Here is a 21,898-nt window from a genome sequence, read left to right as displayed (position 1 = left end):
GGGGGCGGGGCGGGGCCCGGTCCGTGCGGGGGGGGGGGGGGGGGGCGGGGCCCGGTCCGTGCGGGAGGGGGGGGGGGGCCTGGTCCGTGGGGCGGGCTGGGCCGGGGCCCGGTCCGTGCGGGGGGGGGGGGGGGGCGGGGCCCGGTCCGTGCGGGGGGGGGGGGGCGGGGCGGGGCCCGGTCCGGGGGGGGGGGGGGGCGGGGCCCGGTCCGTGCGGGGGGGGGGGGGCGGGGCCCGGTCCGTGCGGGGGGGGGGCGGGGCCCGGTCCGTGGGGCGAGAACCTAGGTGGGCCACAGTAGGGTTAAAATGTAGACATTTAAATACCCACTCGTCACATCTTCGCTTCTCCTGGCTCACCTTTGTTTAAAAAGAAAGAATGAAGTTAGCTGCCAGTCGCACTGCCACACAGGCCTCCCTCCAGCTGATTTCCCTTTCTCTGCTGTGACTGCTGTTCTTGACCCCGGCCCGGCCCCGCTCCCAGCCATCTCTCAAGCTGCCGATTGATAGACTTCCTTCATGTCTATTTAACTTAAAACACTATTTATAAGATCATTCTCTCATCCTTTATAAAAGGAGGGTTATTTCCTGACTTGGATTTTTTTGAAATGCAGAAAGAATGAAACCCTGCTCGATGTTCCCGCTCACAGGGTTCTGTGAATGCCAATCGATTAGCTGCTTGAAAGTTAAACGGTTATTTAACAGAAACGGCGAGGGTGGACAGGCTAATAACGCTGAAGCATCGTGGGGTTGGGGAGCAGCCCAAGCCTGGAATCCGAGCAGGGGGCAGGGGTAGAATGGGGGGAGGGAGATGGAGTGAAGGCCCCTGGAGGTGGATGTGGGGCCTGGGCCACAGTAGAGACAGGTGAGAAAGATCAATGAAGAAATGGAAAGATTAAACATTAAAACTTGGGCTGAAGTGATGTGGTTTCACTGGGAGATGTGGAGACCCTGCTCGGTGTATCTGCTGTGTGACGGGGACTGGGATTGCTCCGATTAGAATGGGAAATCCCATTCAGGTGGAACATACAGTGTTACTGGGAATGGTGACGGCCAACATTCGACAAGTTAAACATTAGAAAATCCCATAGATGTTTAGCTATCTCTAAAATGGTGTATGTGCCACACATGCTGATTTTAAATGTGCATAGATACAGGTAGATATTTGTTTTATAAATTCCACACTATGTTTTGTGTCTAAGTTGTAGGGTCCCACTTTGCTCTCTGGTTCAGCAGTGAGCGTGTGAGCAGGAGCACAGTGCACACAATACGGTGTCAGCGGGGTGGGAGGTGGGGAGAAGGGTGTGTAGTGAGTAGGATCACTGTGCATTAGAAACCATGTTGCAGGCCATCAGTGGCTCCACAGAATATCTATCATATTTTTCTCTCATCAAGTTGAAGGATGTTAATGCTGGGCTCCACTACCAGCATTGAGCACTCCCAGGCCAGACACACCAAGGGTTAGATACTGAGTAAACTCCATCTACTCTGCTTCAATAATATGCCTGGGTCCCAATCTGACTGTACCCCAGCTTCCCCCCCCCCCCAAACCACTGTACCTCAGTCCCGTTCCTCCCCCCCCCCCCCAACACTGTATCTCAGCTCACCCACCCCCCCCCCCCCAAACCAATGTACCTCCAGCTCACCCCCCCCCCTCAGCCACTGTACCTCAGCTCTCTTTCCCCCCCCCCCCCAAAACCACTGTACCCCCAGCTCCCCGCCCCCCCCCCCAAATCACTGTACCTCAGTCCCGTTCCTCCCCCCCCCCCAACACTGTATCTCAGCTCACCCCCCCCCCCCCCCCCCCAAACCAATGTACCTCCAGCTCACCCCCCCCCCTCAGCCACTGTACCTCAGCTCTCTTTCCCCCCCCCCCAAACCACTGTACCCCCAGCTCCCCCCCCTCTCCGCTCACCCCCCCCCCCCACCACTATACTCCAGCTCACCACACCCCACCCAACCACTGTACCGCTGCTCACTACACCACCCCCCCCAGCCACTGTTTGACCCGAGTGGAGCCGGCAGGTTCACTGCTGTGTTTGATTGTGTCCTAGCCCAATGTCACGTGAGGAGAATGGGGTTTAACATCCCAGAGTATGAACATAAAGTTGTAGCAGTTGTTGATTCTTTTCCCTCCTGACAATAGGAGTCACTGCTAGAGATCCAATAGCCCGGAAAATGCGTCTCCGGAGAAGGAAGGACTCGACCCAGGAAGACCAGGCCAAACAAGTGCTGAAAGGAATGAGTGATGTAACCCAGGACAAAAACAAAAAACTACAGGTAAATCAAACCATGCTGGAGTGATCCTGATCGTTGACAGCGTATAGCAGATTCAATGCAGAAAGTCTAAACATGGACAGGCTGTTAATATGCGAGTCTTTCCCAACAATGTAAAGCTGATTTATAAATATATATAAACCGTACAATGTAAGGAGGATACACACTGTGATCATTGGCAGGTTTCTGCATAATCATCTTATAAGATGCTTAATCTGCAAGATTGTTTTAGTAAACAATGGGCAGTCTTGGCATTTAAAACAACATTGGGAACAGCTGGCTCCAAAACCCTTTCTGTCCATTTCACGTTTCTGGTTCTGAGAGACTTGTTCTTCATTTCATCCATCCCAGGATTTGGGTGGCTCCACATTGTAAAATCATTTCATTTTCTTTTTTCTACACTTATGGAGAACCGTCATGGATTGCTCACTGCTTTCCTCATAACGTACTTATGGCAACTGGCTGTAAACTGGTTTGCTAAATTAAAATGAATGTTGATTTGCGTGTTGCCCAGGGCAGTGGGAGAATTCCATGGTCCTTGTCAAATAGTTACATCCATTTGAAGGATGGCATCTGCAACAATGCAGCATTTGCTCAGTATTGCATTGGGTGTCAGCCTCGATTCAAGAGCTTGAACCCTCAGGGGTCAGAGTCCACCACTGAACCAGCCTGACAGTTGACCACATGGTTGGTGAAGAGAGCATCCTGGCGTCAGTAGACTTTAGTAACATGCAAAACATATATTTTTGGGTGTGAAATCATCCAAAAGGGATGCTACAGAGAGCAAATATGTTGGTGAGAGATCAGCGAGTATGCTTATTGCCAAACCAGAATGTTGAACTTTTTCTCCTCCTTTGAATGCACCAGTTCCTCCTGTCGTGTGCCTGCACTTCATTTGAATCTAATATGGGTGAATGTTGGAAAGCTGTTCAATGGTGGGGACATCTCAGCTGAGGCCAACTGTCACCAGGTTGTTTCCTTTCCGAACCCAGGGACTAAGGGTCATTGTAGCCCCTAATACTGAGGGCAACTTCAGCAGCACAGCCTGGAGACTGAAGCTGGTTTGGCTTGGTCTGTGTGGTTCAGCAGTACACCACACAATGGACTTATCACTGAACTATCCGCTCAGCTTCCACACTGATGTACATGAGGGGCTACTTTAACTTTGCTCTGTAGTCTTCCAATTGCTTAATCTCCAATGGTAAATGCTGATAAATTGGCATTAAAATGTTGTTCCATTACTGAGGCATCTGTTTCCTTGCAGGAGACTGGGGAAGTTAAGCACACAGACTTGAAGACCAGGCGCTGGGATCAGGGCCTTGAGAAGCCTCCACTTGACTACTCTGAGTTCTATACTGAGGATATTGGGCAGATCCCAGGGCTCATGGTTTGGCATATTGAGAATTTTATTCCTACTCAAATTGATGAGACCTTTCATGGAAAGTTCTACGAAGCGGACTGTTACATTGTGCTGAAGGTAATCATCGCTGGGAAAAGTAGAGTAGAATTTCGGATCAGCAGAATTCATGTAAAATACTGAAATGGATTAACACTTGTGTGAAAGTATCACGCAGGAAGTGTTCAGACATGAATTTTGCTGATTGGAAATCCTACCATCGTGCCTCTTAGTTATTTATTTTAAATGAGATTATAAATTTCTGGGACCAGGTGTGTACATCTGGTACAATTTGGGGTTTCTCCTAGTACTTTTTAAATTCATGTCCACATCAAAAAGGTCTGGCAGACCTTCAACTGAAACATGCCCCCTTATGCATGATATGAATGGGATACGTTCCTGTTACAACTGTACAGGGTGTTGGTGTGGTCACACCTGGAGTACTGTATACAGTTTTGGTATCCTTATTTAAGGAAGGATATACTTGCATTGGAGGCAGTTCAGAGAAGGTTCACGAGGTTGATTCTGGAGATAGAAAGGTTGAGTAGGTTGGGCCTCTACTCATTGGAGTTTAGAAGAATGAGAGGTAATCTTATTGAAACATATAAGATACTGAGGGGACTCGACAAGGTAGATGCAGAGAGGATGTTTCCCCTCATGGGAGAATCTGGAACTAGGGGGCATAGTTTCAGAATAAGAGGTCGCCTTTTAAAACTGAAATGAGGAGGAATTTCTTCTCTCAGAGGGTTGTAAATCTGTGGAATTCTCTGCCCCAGAGAGTTGTGGAGGCTGGGTCATTGAATATATTTAAGGCGGAGATGGACAGATTTTTGAATGATAGGGAGTAAAGGGTTATGGGGAGTGGGCGGGGAAGTGGAGCTGAGTCCATGATCAGATCAGCCATGAGTGCTTATCCAAGTATTTTTTAAATGTGATGAGGGTTTCCGCCTCTACCACTCTTTCAGGCAGTAAGTTCAAACAACTCTCTAAGTGGAAACATTTTCTTTTCTGTTGATATCCTGAATTAATGGCCTCTTTAAAAATTTCTGCTGAGAAGATGGTGGTGGGCCTTCTGCCTGAACTGCTGCAGTCTTTGTGCTGATGGGGAATTTGTAATCAACTTGCCAACCATTGGAAACAAACTTTCACTCTGTCTCCTGAAAACTTTTCATAGTTTTGAAAGTGTTTTTAATGCTTGATGCTGCTTTATTTTGCAGACTGCCCTTGACGAGAATGGTGCATTGAGCTGGCAGATTTTCTACTGGATCGGACAGGAAGCTACCATGGATAAAAAAGCTTGTGCCGCTATTCATGCTGTCAACCTCCGGAATTTCCTGGGCGCGCAGTGTAGGACAATTCGTGAGGAAATGGGCGATGAAAGTGAAGAATTTAGTGTGGTCAGTATGTGGTTAGGTATAGAAGGCACGTGGGTATCAATAGTGTCATGTGGAATGTACCTGATTGGTTAATGTGAATTATTCACCATTGTATCCCATTTATTTTCACGCCTCCTTTCTGGAAGTGCTGACTAATGATGGGGTCTGTCCATTGGCAGGAATAGTCCTTTACCAGTTATACCCCAGCAGCTGCCTTCATGTAAGCCTCGGCACTGAATGCTGGCATGATCCTGTCGTCCTCTGATTTGTCCTTTCCAGAGAGTCATTGGGTGATGATAGAGTGGGAATCTTTGCTGATGTTTGTACTTTAGACTAATTATAGTGCTCTTACTGAGATCAACGGAGTTAGTGCAGATTGGGGTCAAAGCTGGGACCTTTGGTCTTGGTATAACACCACAGTGCATTTAACCACTTGTATCCTGGGGAGATACATATATTCTATTTACATGTTTCCTCTTTGCAGAATGTCTCAGTATTAAGATATAATTGCAGTATTTAAATAAATGATGCCAATAATTCTAGCGCAGAATCAGCCCTAAATTGATACAAATGATACAGTAGACTTCTGGGGTCACAGATGATACTAAATGGTACTTGGCTAGCCCCAGACATCACCTGTCCATCTATCACCTGATCATTTATTCTATTTTATTGTTGAAGACCAAGCTGATTATTTAATTTCTACAGAGCTTTTCATGACCTCAGGCCATCCCAAACTGCTTTACAGCCAACGAATTGCTTTCAAAATGTTGTGATATAAGAAATGTGACAGCTAATTAGCATATAGTAATCTTCCACAAACATCATCATCATCGTCATCATTATAGGCAGTCCCTCGGAATTGAGGAAGACTCGCTTCCACTCCTGAAGTGAGTTCTTAGGTGGCTGAATAGTCCAATACGAGAGCCAGAGACTCTCTCTCAGGTGGGACAGACAGTCGTTGAGGGAAGGGGTGGGTGGGACTGGTTTGCCGCACGCTCTTTCCATTGCCTGCGCTTGGTATCTGCATGCTCTCGGCGACGAGACTCGAGGTGCTCAGTGCCCTCCCGGATGCACTTCCTCCATTTAGGGCGGTCTTGGGCCAGGGACTCCCTCCCACAAACAGCAATGTGATAAATGACCAAATAATCTGTTTTTGATGTAGATTTAAGGATAAATATTGGCCAGGGCTCTGGGGGAACTCCCCTGCTCCTCTCCAGATAGCGCCATGGGATATTTTACATCCACCTGATTGGGCACAGAACTTCAGTGTAATACTCCGACAGTGCAGCACACCCCCAGTATTGCATTGGAGTATTAGCCTGGATAATTTATTCAAGTCTCTGGAGTGGGGCTTGAACCTAGCCCTTCTGACTCAGATGGGGGTGCTCCCCACTGAGCCGAGGCTGATGCCAGTTGTTAGATCTGCCTCTATCGGAGCATTACACTAGTCAACCTTTCTGTGTTCAATATGTTTTGGCACAAGAATTGATCATTTTCAGCTGCCTGATTGAAAAGGTGAAGCTTTGCATTACCATTCTACCCTGTAATGCTTTAAGCTGACAGCTGGTTTGGAGAAAAACCGATTGTGATTACATATTAAATTGAAACCATCCAAAGGGAACAAAACCAGCCGTCTCTGGATCTATTGATTCTAAAACTTTGAGATCCTCTGCTGCTAGGTTAAGCTGCCGCAGGGTGTAGAACAGTGGAGCCTTAGAAAGGCAACTGCCCCTTCTCCAATTCTTCCCCACCCGCCGTCTCTCCGAATGGTGCTGACTCCTGCTTGGCTCACCTGAATGAGACCAGATGTTCTGTACATCACTTTCTTGGCCATCATTGATTCTAAGTGGGAACACCATGGCAGCCATTAGTGTAAGCACCAGTGAGCCTGTGGTTCAGAGTTCAAAGGGGACATATTTTCTTGATGGTTTGGTTTCTGGAACGGCCCAATTTGAATCCTCAATCAGCAGCAATTCCCAGCCTCATTGTGAACATTTGTTTTGTTAAACTGAGTTTTAATGTGAAGCTCCTGTCAGGATCGGTGATGTCACTAAACGTGTTGTGGCTCCCTGCTCAGGAGCTGGTGGCCTATATTATACCTGACACATTTCAGCATGGATTTCAATTTTGTCACTTTTATATCTATTGAATGATTGCATAATTTTTATTAGTTTAAGATTTATTTTTGATGTCTGCAGGTGTTTGATAATATTTCCTACATTGAAGGAGGAACAGCTAGTGGCTTCTATACGGTGGAAGAGACGCAGTATATCACCAGGTAATGGGCAGGAGGAGAACCAACTTTCCGATACGGAGGCTAGGATGGAGAGTCGGCGTTTGAGAACCGGGGCTGTTGCTGTTTATTACTAGGCTTGCTCAATTCATTTGGGTCATCATCATCATAGGCAGTCCCTCGGAATCGAGGAAGACTTGCTTCCAGTCCTGAAGTGAGTCCTTTGTTGGCTGAACAGTCCAATACGAGAGCCACAGACCCTGTCACAGGTGGGACAGACATTCATTGGGGGAAGGGGGTGTGGGACTGATTTGCCGCACGCTCCTTCCGCTGCCTGCGCCTGACCTCTTCACATTCGCGGCGTTGCGATTCGAAGAGCTCAACGCCCTCCCGGATGCATTTTCTCCACTTAGGGCGGTCTTCAGCCAGGGTCTCCCAGGTGTCAGTGGGGATGTCGCACTTTACCAGGGAGGCTTTGAGAGTGTCCTTGTATCGTTTCTGCTGCCCACCTTTGGCTCGTTTGCTGTGAAGGAGCTCCTCATAGAGCAATTGCTTAGGGAGCCTCGTGGCTTATATGCGAACTATGTGGCCTGCCCAGCGAAGCTAATCGAGTGTGGTCAGTGCTTCAATGCTGGGGATGTTAGCCTGGGCGAGGATAACACACTAAAGGAAAGATCACACTTTAAGACAATAGGCTTTAATATTGTGCAATGTGTTCCTTGTCTGATGCTTTGAATTCATCACACCAAATTATTTCCATTAGTCCCGACCATTGGAGTATAATTTTATAATGGCATTGCCCCCCTGTAAACGGCTGCCTTTCACAGTTGATGAACCAATTGGATTGCTCAAAATGCTTTGACAGAAATTGCCTGCCATTGTTCTCAATAACTGAAGTTCTAATATCCAAAATAAGATTTAAATGACATTTTATAACGGGATTACATTTATCAATTCAATTGTTTTTTGTGTCTATTGATAACTTCATTAAAGGTTGTACTGGAAGACCTCTGTCTTTCCCAACAGCCTGCGGCTGGACTCTGTCCAGTGCAGTAACTTTATTGGTAACAGGCAGTTTGAGAATTGCCATTTATTGTCCTTGACTTATCTTGAGCAGTTATTTTGAAAAAGTAAATTCCAGGCCTAAGATGCTCCTTCCGCTGTTTATAAAGTTTTTCCCTGCAGGTTGTTTCGATGCTATGGTAAAAAGAACATAAAGCTGGAGCCGGTCCCACTTAAAGCCTTGTCGCTGGATCCTCGGTAAGTAGGAATTGGAACAATCCAGATTTGTGACTCAAATTAATCGGCAAAGCTGTAATTTAACCATTGTGTACCACTGGGCTCCTTTATGTTGTTAAAGTTGTGTTGTATACTTAATTCATCATCTCATTGTTCCCTCCAACCTGTAGCCACAGTTACTGCTTTGCTCTCTCCAGGCATGTCTTGAGTTAGGAAGGGCAGAATCTAGAACTGCATTGTTTTTTTCACAGTTCAAGTGGACACAATTTTACTCATCCAGCTTTACTAACATCCTGCAGTGTGCTGAGCAGAATGCTAAGAGCTATGAGGTCTGATGGTGTCTGTGTCTGTCGTCATTGTCCGGGCTCACGTATGAGCAATGGCCAGCTGGGCTACCTGTGAGGGGTGGGGGCAATGGGACGGCAGCTGTGGAACCTCACTGCAGCAAAGGTCGGCACTTCAGGAGGTGGGCTCGGGGGGGAAATGGCTGGAAATGTGTGACCGTGGCCTGGTTTCCCCCCCCTCTTTCCATTGCTTGCCGGAAACTTAAAAACTGACTGCAAAAGCTTCGATAGATATGTGAAGAGAAAAAGATTAGTGAAGACAAAAGTAGGTCCCTTGCAGTCAGAATCAGGTGAATTTGTAAGGGGGAACAAAGAAATGGCAGACCAGTTAAACAAATACTTTGGTTCTGTCTTCACAAAGCAAGACACAAATAAACACCTGGAAATACTAGGGGACCGAGGGTCTAATGAGAAGGAAGAACCGAAGGAAATCCTTATTGGGCGGGAAATTGTGTTAGGGAGATTGAAGGCCAATAAATCCCTGGGGCCTGATAGTCTGCATCCCAGAGTAGTTAAGGAAGTGGCCCTAGAAATAGTGGATGCATTGGTGATCATTTTCCAACAGTCTATCGGTTCTGGATCAGTTCCTATGGACTGGAGGGTAGCTAATGTAACACCAGTTTTTAAAAAGGGAGGGAAGGAGAAAACGGATAATTATAGACCGGTTAGCCTGACATTAGTAGTGGGGAATGTTAGTGTTAGTGTTTATCAGAAGAATCACTCAACACTCAGAGTTGGTTCCAACGCCAATGCGGCCTTTATTAACGCCAGCGTGGAGGAAGCCTCAGGACTGGATCCAGGCACTTCACTCCGCCGAATAAAGGGTTTCATGGATCTTTATATGTTTTACAACAGTTTACTACAGTTACATACAACAGTTACATTAGACCAATAGATAGAGTTAGTCTCTAAACGTAAAGTGGCTCATGTGTTGCCAAGAGATGTGTTGCTAGGAATGACTCGTGTCTTGTAACATGGCCTGGGCCTCCCTTATCTTACTGTCCTTGGATGCTGTCTTTGGGTAGCCTCCTTATCTCCATCCTGCTACAGAGTCGTATTGTTACTAGAACATTTAGTCCTGAGGCCTAGTTGATTAGAGATACCTGCAGAGCTTGCTTGCTGGTCCTGTGTGTGGGAAACAACAAGTATCAGTCTCCAAGAATGCGGTCTATTTCAGCTAACAGAAATCCCTTGAGGCTTCACTGGTAGCCATTTTATGGTACAAGTTACATATTTAATTCTAACCTTATACTACAGGTGTAGTTCTAACCTTATCCTACAGGTGTCGTTGCCCTAGGGTGCCTAATACCTACAACAATTCCCCCCTTTCGGTAAGGAGACTAGTCCTAGTCCCCCTTTAACCGACCGCCCTACTTATGTTAGATTTTGTGCACGGCCCGGTACTCCCTGCCTCAACGTGCTGGCCAGTCACGCGGTTTCAGGAGTTCCGTTTGCTTAGATCAAATTAACTAAGGTCAAATCCTCCTCCTCCTTTATTAAATAGACTTGTTTAGTATTTGGGGACCGGTCATGGGTCCCTCTTCGTTGTGCGTGGTGCCTGCATGCCTGGCAGACCATTATGCCCCATGTTATTGCTAAGATCAATTGTATCCCGATCAGTATGTGTGAAATTATTCGAATCCAAGGATGGATGCTCACATTCATTCCCCAGTCCCAGACCTTTCTCCACCAACTCTGACTTTGTAAGTACATCGATACCTTCTTCCAGTACTTTGATTTTAGTTTGCAGTTGGTGGTAGAGCTTTACGGATTGACCCACCCTGAGCCTCAATTCTCGTAATACTTCGGTTAGATGTGGGATAGGGACCTGATCTGGCTCGTCATAATCCTGCAAATGATCATGGAGCTGATCGGTTACATTAATAACTTCGGACTTCCGGCGCCTAACCTGGGTGATATGCGCTTGCCCGATCGTGGCAGGTTGTAGTGGCTGTGGTTTGGCTGCAGGTCATTATACTGGAATGAACGCTCTGTGGTAGAGATGCAGTATCTTCCCTTCCCTCCGTAGCCTGCCCTCGCGAAGTGCCTGTGTGCGGGCACTATTTCTAGTACACACCCGTCGGTTCGGTTAAACCCGCACTCGTCTAGCTCACCTCGGCCCACCGGGTGAGGGCATACTGTGATCTACCCCCTTTGCTTGCATTCTGTTAGGGAAATTCCGGTAAGTATGTTGTTCCGACGAACGGCGGAGGTGGTGGTCAGATAGTAACATATGGAGACATTTTCCCGTATTACTCCGATATTCTCTAGTTGGTACAGGGGGAACGGTTCTGTGTCCGGCGTGGCTATAGGGATCATCAGGACTATCCCTATCCCAGTATTCTTTCCCATCTGGCAATCTGGAATTGTTGGGTATACTCGGGTCAGTCCCTTCAGAGTACAATTATCCAGAGTCCCCCTCTGGTTAGCCAACTGAGCCAGATGTGAACTGTCTATCCAATCGGGTACCTCCCCGCGTTGGATCTGGTCGAGATTGTGGTGGATCTGTCCCACCATCCACAGACCATAAGCGTGACAGAGTTGCCTCTGTCTTTGCTTTCCTGTATCTTCTTGTTCTCTATCAATGAGGTGATTGATGGTTTTAGCGTGAGCTTCCAGGACTGAGATGCCATCCAACTGGATTTCGGCACCCTCCTTTCCTAGGTTGGCTTGGTCTTCCTGGTTTTGCTCCACCCTCTCTAATAACCCCTTCATCACCCCTCTAAGCTGTTCCACCCTCTCATTTAACCCTTGTATATCTATCGAGTTTACTACGGAGGTTCCTGTATTGAAAATGGTAGCAATATCATTAACTATTTCCCTCTTGACCCTGGGGGCTGACCCCTGTCCTCGGAATCTACTGGCACGCATTGCATCGGCAGCCTGTTGCATTACAACTTTACTTAATACATTGTACATTTTCCTTGACTGTTCCGTACAGTATTCCGATATCTGGATGCCTGAAATATTGATCAGGACAGGCACAATTTCATGTTTAACATTATCATACAATAATTCCCCTTTGTTGTACATTACAATCCCATTTTCTGGTCCCTTAGTAGTTATGGGACAAGGCAGTTCCTCGGGCAATGTAGTGGTTCTTATGGGGCGCGGTGTCGGAGGGGGTGAGAAGCATACATACAATGATATTGCAGCCGCCCCCACCTCCTCGTAGTACCCACACAGCCCCACTCCCTTCTTGCGGATGACTGATTGCTGGGACTGTCCCGGAGGCGCGCAAATTATGCCGAAAGTACATTCATCGGGCCCTTTGACATCCCTCCGTTTAATGCAGCTGCTCCTTATACCCGTGGAGCACTGTACACATACCCGGTTCTTGTTAGGATTTACTTGTAACCATGCATTAAAATAAGTCCTGTCCTTGCTCCAATCCTTGGCTGCTGAGATGCACATTCCATCCGTTAAATTAAACAAGACTCCATAGTTCATGTAGTTGTTTATTTCCTGAGTGCGCTGCAATCCGTTGGTATCATCCAGTGTTTGCGTGGGTCTTGAGGTTCCCAGTATCATGAGTCCCCAGAGTCGGAGTCACCACTGCGGTCCCATCTTGGTGAGTGTTTTATCTGAAAATTTTAAACAGATAGCCTGGTCGTCACCAGGTGTTGGGTTCTGGTCTACTTGTGTCGCTGTCACTCTGTGGAATCGAAGGTAAGGATTAGGTTAACCATATTCTTTATAGTCGTACCACCTCTATCACTTCATGTCCCTGACTGGGCTGCCGTCGGTTTTGCGTTTGAGCCTGCTGTGCTCGAGCCTGCATGATGACCCATCTAAATATTATCCAAACTCCAATCAGCACCAATGCCACCATTTATTCCTCCAAACATCGCTGTCTACTTTATCATTAGGTTGGGTTTGTGGACTACACCTACCCACCGTGGGGTACATTGGCTCTATTGCCATAGGTGATGGTGCTATGGCTGCGCACTGCACTATCCGTCTAGTCCCGTTTTTTTTTTAAAACATCTCTTCCAGCCTGTTTATCTTAGCTTTTAACTCTTCAATTTGTTTTGTTTGAGTATCTATTTCTTTATTGTATCAGGCAAGTATTATTACATAAGCTAGTTCTGTTTTTATTTTTATTTCCTCTCTTAGGTGAGTTTTTTTCTATTAAGAAATCCAAACTAATAATGTTCAGTATAAAACGGCTGTCAATGGAAAGGATTAACTCCTTTCCAGGTTTGTAAGAAGACCTGATGTCATTAAGTGACTTCACGTAATCATCTGAAAAAAAAAGTCTTTGTGCCTTCAAAACCTGCTTAGAAATTAGGAATCCGTTAAACAGCATAATAAAAATCTTCTCATCAGGGAAGACAGCATTTTAGAGTAAACTCCAATGTTTTCTTAACTTCTAATTCAAGTACTTGCCAAAGAATCTTTTTTTAAAAAATTGATTTAAAACGAGACCACACATTTTTAATAGCAATTTTGTTTACTGAAATTCAATTTTGTTTTTTTTAAATTTCTCTCTCAGCACAAAATCTAAACTTCTGTGCCAGTTCCATTTTCTATAAGAATTTAAGAATTCAGTAAGATTCTCTAATTTCCAGGTTTTTTTTCTGTGCTGAGTTCGCATAGCTTAGATCTTCAAAACCCTCCTGCTTGTTTAGACTGTTCGGGACTTTTCTTGATAAACACTCCATTTTGGAAATCTTTTCAAACTGCATTGAAACTTTCTCATAATTTAAAAATCAAATCCATGTGGAGTGTTTTTTACCTCTTCCAATTTTTTCTTCTTCTAATTAAACCAATATCTTTTTCACAGCAAACATCAACTAGTATTTAGTAAGTTATGTCTTTTTCCATCACAAACACATTTGTTAATTTAAAATCATTTGTTTACTTTCAAAGTGGCGTCTTTATCTTTTTCTTTTCTCCATAACTGGAATGGAGTCCAGCTTTGAGGGTTTGAGGGCTGCTTTTCGTTATCTCAAAATGCTCCAGTTTCAAACTTTGTAATTTCAATCTTTATTTAAAACTTTTTTGAGCTTAGAAGCTTTTTTTTTTAAGGCATTCTTTATCTCATTCCGAGACTAAATATATGTCTTTCAACCCAATGTAATCTCAAAATCCCAATTCAAACTTTATTCTTTTTTAACCACCGGGACCATGTACTTTTTATCTTTTGCTCAACAAACCTATCCTTTGTACATTTCCTAGCTCCGTAACTTATCATCCGAATAAATCCACACCTGCGTTTCATTGGATATATTCAAGAGGGAGTTAGATATGGCCCTTACGGCTAAAGGGATCAAGGGGTATGGAGAGAAAACAGGAATGGGGTACTGAGGGAATGATCAGCCATGATCTTATTGAATGGTGATGCAGGCTCGAAGGGCCTACTCCTGCACCTATTGTCGATGTTTCTATGTTTGTTGTGGTGGAATGCCTGTGCTTCACTTGGCAGCTCCTCAACAAAAGCACATCACTAACAGCCAGACACTCCATGGAAGAGTGCATTGGTGCCCATCTTGCTCTGACACTTCTTACCCTGTTATGTGCTGTTCCACAAGGACCAGCTGCGCTCTGTACCTTAAGTAGCTGCTCCCCATGTGTCAGTGCAGTGAGCATGTGCTTTCCAACAGCTGTTAATGGATAACAATCGAGATGTAATCCTGGCTAAAAGTTTTTCCCCTTTCCTAACGGGAAAGACACCAAAGACACTTGTCTTCCTGCTGCTGCATTGGCCGCGATTGGTCAGTCAGCATATACCCGGGATTGAACCTGCCATCTCCCTGTATGGTTCAAGTTCACAGGTCATTCTATTCCCCCCCAACACTTACTTAAATAAGTTATATAGGGCCCAAGTTTCGGCATCTGGTGAAAACGCGCAGCTCCGAGACATACGTGACCTGCCTGGGCTCGAAGGTGTGCCGGAACATTCTGCAGCAATTCTCTAGTCCTCCTGGACTGTGGCGTGGTCTCTCTGGGGAGGAGCCTGCCTGCAGGGGGCGGGGCTAGGGATCATGCCTTCTTCTCAGTGCCGGCAGCGTTGCGCAGGCGCGTTGGAGCATGTGCGCCTGCGCAATGGCTCAGGGGAGCGTGAGTACCGGGGGGGGTTGGGGGGCAGTCAATGATCGAAGGGCTGGAGGAGAGAGCAGGGGTACCTCCTTCCAGCCTCTTCCCCACACACGCCACCCCCCCCTCACCCTAACGCGCACACCCCCCCCCCCCCCCGCACCCCTCACTGTCAGATACAGAGAGAGACACTGACAGAGACACCTTCCCTTCACATAAAGGTAGGACTTCTATTTTGTATTGATTGATTACTTATTACTTTGGTCTTGGTGCTTTAGGTGCAGGGTTCCTTCTATTTTTTATTAATTAATTGCTTATTACTTTTTGTGCTTTGTTTAGTGCTTGGTGCTTTAAATGTACTTTGCTCCTTTAATGTTGTTGTGAAGGTGTTTATGGAAAACCCTCTAACTTCCCTTACCCCCTGCTGTTGTGATGTTGATGTGTCCTTTGTGTTTAATGCTTCCCACCCCCTGTCTCTGGCTGGCTGTGCCTGCACTAAACTTAACTCTAGGTAAGGTTTTTCCGAACTTACAAAAGTGGACACTTACTCCATCCTAAGTTAGTTTGTAGTAAGTTTTCACTGCCGAAACTTGCAAAACAGGCCTGAGTGGCTGGACACAACCCCTTTTGGAAAACAAAAGTTCCTTACCCAAAGCCAACCTAAACTAACTCACTAGAACTGGAGCAAACTAATATCCGAGAATTGCAATTTCTAACATACTCCAAACTAAACTAGTTGCTCCAAAAAACTAGGAGCAACTCCACCCAAAACTTGGGCCCATAGTGTGCAGAGGGATTTGCCTCCCGTGTTGTGAATTGTGTATCTCGGCAATCTTCATTGCGCGAGAACCTTTCTCTGCAGTTGTGGAACTTGAGGGCATGCCTCCTGACAGCGATACTTCAGTGAACAACTGCAAGACTAAATCCATTGCAAGCAACTCAGAATAATCAATTTTATAGCATATTTTTATTTACTTTTTAATTATTCAAAGCTGTCTGAGATATCCCGATGTTAACAATTTACTTTGTTTTTTCCAGCTTTGTGTTCCTTCTGGATCATGGACTTGAGATTTACACCTGGAGGGGCTCGCAGGCCACACTGAGTGCAAGCACCAAAGCCAGGTACTAGTCCCACACCTGGCGAACCAGTGAAGGACATGGAAACGCTTGAGTGGGTGCAGAGTAAAAGGGATCAACCAGGAGGAAAGATTGTAGAAGCTTTTACAGTCTATAAAGGTTAAGGGGAAACTCACTGAGATACATAGTATTAAACATTATAGATGAAGTGAACTCAGAATATTACTTCAAAGTAAATCAGGCTAGTAGAGCCAGAGGAAGTAAAATTAAATTCATGAAAAGTAATTTTAAAATCGATCTAAAGGTTTAAAAAAAAATACTCAATGATAATTAATTGAAGGTAAGGTAGTGGTGTCAAAGCATGAAAGGGTTTCCGAAATGCAGTTGGAGAACATAAGAAATAGGAGCAGGAGTCGGCCATACGGCCCCTCGAGCCTGCTCCACCATTCAATAAGATCATGGCTGATCTGATCATGGACTCAGCTCCACTTCCCCGCCTGCTCCCCATAACCCCTTACTCCCTTATCGCTCAAAAATCTGTCTTATCTCCACCTTAAATATATTCAATGACCCTGCCTCCACAGCTCTCTGGGCAGAGAATTCCACAGATCTCTGAGAAGAAATTTCTCCTCATCTCAGTTTTAAATGGGCAGCTCCTTATTCTGAGACTATGTCCCCTAGTTTTAGTTTTCTCCACGAGTGGAAATATCCTCTCTGCATCCACCTTGTCGAGCCCCCTCATTATATATGTTTTGATAAGATCACCTCTCATTCATCTGAACTCCAATGAGTATAGGCCCAACCTGCTCAACCTATCTTCATAAGTCAACCCCCTCATCTCCGAAATCAACCTAGTGAACCTTCTCTGAACAGCCTCCAATGCAAGTATATCCTTCCTTAAATACAGAGACCAAAACTGTACGCAGTACTCCAGGTGTGGCCTCACCAATACCCTGTACAGTTGTAGCAAGACTTCTCTGCTTTTATCCCCCTTGCAATAAAGGCCAACATTCTCCATTTAAATTATAATTTGCTTTTCTATTTTTTCTACCTAAGTGGATAACTTCACATTTCCCACATTATACTCCATCTGCCAAAGTTTTGCCCACTCACTTAGCCTGTCTATATCACTTTGCAGATTTCTTGTGTCCTCCTCACAATTTGCTCTCCCACCCATCTTTGTATCATCAGCAAACTTGGCTACATTACACTCAGTCCCTTCATCCAAGTCATTAACATAGATTGTAAATAGTTGAGGCCCCAGCACCGATCCCTGGGGCACCCCACTAGTTACTGTTTGCCAACCGGAAAATGACCCATTTATCCCAACTCTCTGTTTTCTGTTAGTTAGCCAATTCTCAATCCATGCGAATATATTACCCCCAACCCTGTGAACTTTTATCTTGTGCAGTAATCTGTGATCCCTCGAACGAGGATGACTTGTTTCCACGAGTTCACAGGTGTTTCGATGAAGGACCCGATGTTCCAGTTCTGAACTCCAATTGAGGGGGTGGAAGATGCCTGTGCGTGAATTTATTTTTAAACTTGTGGTGACCGTTACACACCAGCCACCACACGGGCTTGACAGAGCTAGGTCTTGGTCCAGTGGCAAGGATTAACCAAGACGACTGGAGACCTGCTCTGCTGCATGGACCTAGCGCGCACACATTGCAGTGTGGGCTGGCCCGTTCCGCTCCATGGCCCTCAGCTCTTCTGGGCCCCATACCCTCATCTGTCGAGTCTCCCCCACAATCTCTCGCCGCTCCTCCGCCATAAATATTAACTGCATCTAGCCACAAAAACTCGCCGCTGAGAAGTACTCTTGGCGTGTATCCATGACCTGGAAGAAGTGCATGCAAGGGGATCTCAGAAACGCCGTAATTGTGACCACCTTCAAGAAAGACGACAAGTCCGTTTGTGGTAATTACAGAGGAAATTGCCTACTGTCTGCCACAGGGAAAATCATTGCACGAATCCTCCTCAATCGTCTCCTCCCAGAGTCTGAAGAGCTCCTCCCAGAGTCGCAATGTGGATTCCACCCACTAAGGGGCACAACGGACATGATCTTCATCGCATGACTAATCCAAGAAAAATGTAGGGTGCAGCATCAACCTCTGTACATGGCTTTCTTTGACCTCACAAAGTCCTTCGATTCTGTCAACCATGGGGGATTTTGGAGTGTCCTTCTCAAATTCGTCTGTCCTCAAAAATTTGTCACCTTCCTCCACCTGCTTCATGATGACATGTAAGCCGTGATTCTTACCAACGGATCCACCACAGACCCAATACGACTGCAGACCGGGGTCAAGCAAGGTGGTTTTCTTGTGTCCTTGTGATAGTGCACCTATCCTGCCAATGAATTTGCAATATTTTGTGGAGGCGACGTTGGTAGTATTTCTCCAGTGCTTTGAGGTGCCTACTGTACATTGTCCATGTCTCTGAAGCATATGGGAGGGCTGGTATCACAGCTACTCGGTAGACCATGAGCTTGGTGCCGGATTTGAGATCCTGGTCTTCGAACACACTTTTTCTTAGGCGGCTGAAGGCTGCACTGGCACACTGACGGCAGTGTTGGACTTCATTAGTGATGTCTGTCCTTGCTGATAGTAGGCTCCCAAGGTATGGGAAGTGGTCCACATTGTCCATGGATCTTGATAATCAGGGAGCAGTGGTGGTGGCAGGTTGGTAGAGATCCTTTGACTTACTGATGTTTAATGTAAGGCCCAGACTCTCGTACGCTTCAGTGAAGGTATCAACGATGGTTTGGAGTTCGGCCTCCGAGGGCGCACAAACGCAAGAGTCGTCTGCATTTTGTAATTCAATGACAGAGGTTGGAACAACCTTGGATCTGGATTGGAGGTGACGGAGGTTGAACAATTTCCCGCTTGTCCTGTAGATTAACTTCACTCCAGCGGGGAGCTCGAGCTTGTTCAAGATGCATTGCAGCGAGGAAGATTGAGAAGAGCGTTGGTGTGATGACACCACCTTGCTTGACCCCGGTCTGCTCTTGTATGTGGCACCTTATCGAATGCCTTCTGGAAATCCAAATACACCACATCCACTGGTTCCCCCTTATCCACCCGGCTCGTCACATCCTCAAAGAACCACAGCAAATTTATCAAACATGATTTCCCTTTCATAAAACCACATTGTCTCTGCTGGATTGAATGAGGCTTTTCCAAATGTCCTGCTACTGCTTCCTTAATAATGGACTCCAGCATTTTCCCAACGACAGATGTTAGGCTAACTGGTCTATAGTTTCCTGCTTTTTTAAAATAGAGGTGTTACATTTGCGATTTTCTAATCCGCTGGGACTTTCCCAGAATCAAGGAAATTTTGGTAGATTACAAACATTTCACCCACTATCTCTGCAGCCAATTCTTTTAAGACCCGAGGATGCAAGCCATCAGGTCCAGGGGACTTGTCTGCCTTTAGTCCCATTATTTTATCGAATACTACTTCTTTAGTGATAGTGATTGTATTAAGTTCCTTCCTCCCTATAGCCCCTGGATTATCCTCTATTGGGATGTTTTTCGTGCCTGCTACCTTGAAGACCGATACAAAATATTTGTTCAAAGTCTCTGCCGTTTCCCTGTTCCACATTATTAATTCCCCAGTCTCATCCTCCAGGGGACCAACATTTACTTTAGCCACTCTTTTCCTTTATATGTATCTGTAGAAACTCTTATTGTTTTTATATTTCGTGCTAGTTTGGTTTCATAATTTATCTTCCCTCCCTTTATTATTTTTTTAGTTCTTTGCTGGCTTTTAAAAGTTTCCCAATCCTCTGGCCTCCCTCTAGTTTTGGCCACTTTGTATGCCCTTGTTTTTAATTTGATATCATCCCTTACTTCCTTAGTTAGCCACAGATGGTTATCCCTTCTCTTACAGACTTTCCTTCTCATTGGAATATATTTTTGTTGAGAATTATAAAATATCTCCTTAAATGTCTGCCACTGCTCATCTGTCCCACAATTTAATCTATTTTCCCTGAAGTAGAGGGACATGTTGAATGGGCCAAATGGTCTTTTCTCATCCTAGACTTTTCTTGCGTTCTTATTTGTCAACCATATACGAGGTATTACAGACAAAATCTGGGTCCTGATGAACTGAAACACTAAGTTGTTTTTCTGTGGGCTGTTCCCAGTTTTAGTATTTTTTGGATTCAGGCAGCATGTCCGTGACGAAGCCAGGTTTTGGCACCGTGTGGGGACATGGAACTGCGCTCTCAAGTGCGCTGCAATCAGAATTTTCTGTCTTTCAGACTGTTTGCTGAAAAGATAAATAAAAACGAGAGAAAAGGAAATGCCGAGATTATACAACTGATGCAGAATCAGGAGATGCCGGAATTCTGGGAGGCTGTGGGCGGACAGCCAGAGGAGATTAAATGTCACGTGCCAGACAATTTCAAGCCAGTGCGACCAAAACTTTATAAGGTAAAAATAAAGCCGAATTGTTTGTTTAGAAGAGATTTGAGAAGAAACTTCTGTATGTATTGTATTGCATACTTCTCTCCTAGTATAATGCATGTAGTGTGCATACTGCCTTTCGGAGGGAGAGAGAAAACAGGGAATTATAGACCGGTCAGCCTGACATCGGTAGTGGGTAAAATGATGGAATCAATTATTAAGGATGTCATAGCAGCGCATTTGGAAAGAGGTGACATGATAGGTCCAAGTCAGCATGGATTTGTGAAAGGGAAATCATGCTTGACAAATCTTCTGGAATTTTTTGAGGATGTTTCCAGTAGAGTGGACAAGGGAGAACCAGTTGATGTGGTATATTTGGACTTTCAGAAGGCTTTCGACAAGGTCCCACACAAGAGATTAATGTGCAAAGTTAAAGCACATGGGATTGGGGGTAGTGTGCTGACGTGGATTGAGAACTGGTTGTCAGACAGGAAGCAAAGAGTAGGAGTAAATGGGTACTTTTCATAATGGCAGGCAGTGACTAGGGGGTACCGCAAGGTTCTGTGCTGGGGCCCCAGCTGTTTACATTGTACATTAATGATTTAGACGAGGGGATTAAATGTAGTATGGTATCTCCAAATTTGCGGATGACACTAAGTTGGGTGGTAGTGTGAGCTGCGAGGAGGATGCTATGAGGCTGCAGAGTGACTTGGATAGGTTAGGTGAGTGGACAAATGCATGGCAGATGAAATATAATGTGGATAAATGTGAGGTTATCCACATATGGTGGTAAAAACAGAGAGACAGACTATTATCTGAATGGTGACAGATTATTATCTGAATGGTGACAGATTAGGAAAAGGGAAGGTGCAACGAGACCTGGGTGTCATGGTACATCAGTCATTGAAGGTTGGCATGCAGGTACAGCAGGCAGTTAAGAAAGCAAATGGCATGTTGGCCTTCACAGCGAGGGGATTTGAGTACAGGGGCAGGGAGGTGTTGCTACAGTTGTACAGGGCCTTGGTGAGGCCACACCTGGAGTATTGTGTACAGTTTTGGTCTCCTAACTTGAGGAAGGACATTCTTGCTATTGAGGGAGTGCAGCGAAGGTTCACCAGACTGATTCTCGGGATGGTGGGACTGACATAAAGAAAGACTGGATCAATTGGGCTTTTATTCACTGGAGTTCAAAAGAATGAGAGGGGATCTCATAGAAACGTTTAAAATTCTGACGGGTTTAGACAGGTTAGATGCAGGAAGAATGTTCCCAATGTTGGGGAAGTCCAGAACCAGGGTCACAGTCGAAGTAAAAGGGTTAAGCCATTTAGGACCGAGATGAGGAGAAACTTCTTCACCCAGAGAGTGGTGAACCTGTGGAATTCTCTACCACAGAAAGTTGTTGAGGCCAATTCACTAAATATATTCAAAAAGGAGTTAGATGAGGTCCTTACTATTAGGGGGATCAAGGGGTATGGCGAGAAAGCAGGAATGGGGTACTGAAGTTGCAT

General features: G+C 45.6%; 1 protein-coding gene across 1 annotated transcript in view; it reads left to right on the top strand.

Annotated features, from left to right (window-relative positions):
- The first annotated feature begins 2,146 nt into the window (after positions 1–2,146).
- The window catches only part of flii (FLII actin remodeling protein), a 49,991-nt gene continuing 30,239 nt past the window's right edge, over positions 2,147–21,898 (top strand). The window contains exons 1-7 of the mRNA XM_070901484.1: positions 2,147–2,277; positions 3,539–3,751; positions 4,888–5,067; positions 7,248–7,327; positions 8,468–8,542; positions 15,943–16,026; positions 20,246–20,417. Coding sequence (XP_070757585.1) covers positions 2,176–2,277; positions 3,539–3,751; positions 4,888–5,067; positions 7,248–7,327; positions 8,468–8,542; positions 15,943–16,026; positions 20,246–20,417 — 906 coding nt within the window. The 5' untranslated portion in view covers positions 2,147–2,175. The remainder of the gene's footprint in view (positions 2,278–3,538; positions 3,752–4,887; positions 5,068–7,247; positions 7,328–8,467; positions 8,543–15,942; positions 16,027–20,245; positions 20,418–21,898) is intronic.

This window comes from Pristiophorus japonicus, chromosome 15, assembly GCF_044704955.1.
Source record: "Pristiophorus japonicus isolate sPriJap1 chromosome 15, sPriJap1.hap1, whole genome shotgun sequence".
NCBI classification, from domain to species: Eukaryota; Metazoa; Chordata; class Chondrichthyes; family Pristiophoridae; genus Pristiophorus; species Pristiophorus japonicus.
The sequence above is the reverse complement of the archived record's forward strand: the minus strand, read 5'-3'. Positions and strand labels throughout refer to the sequence as shown.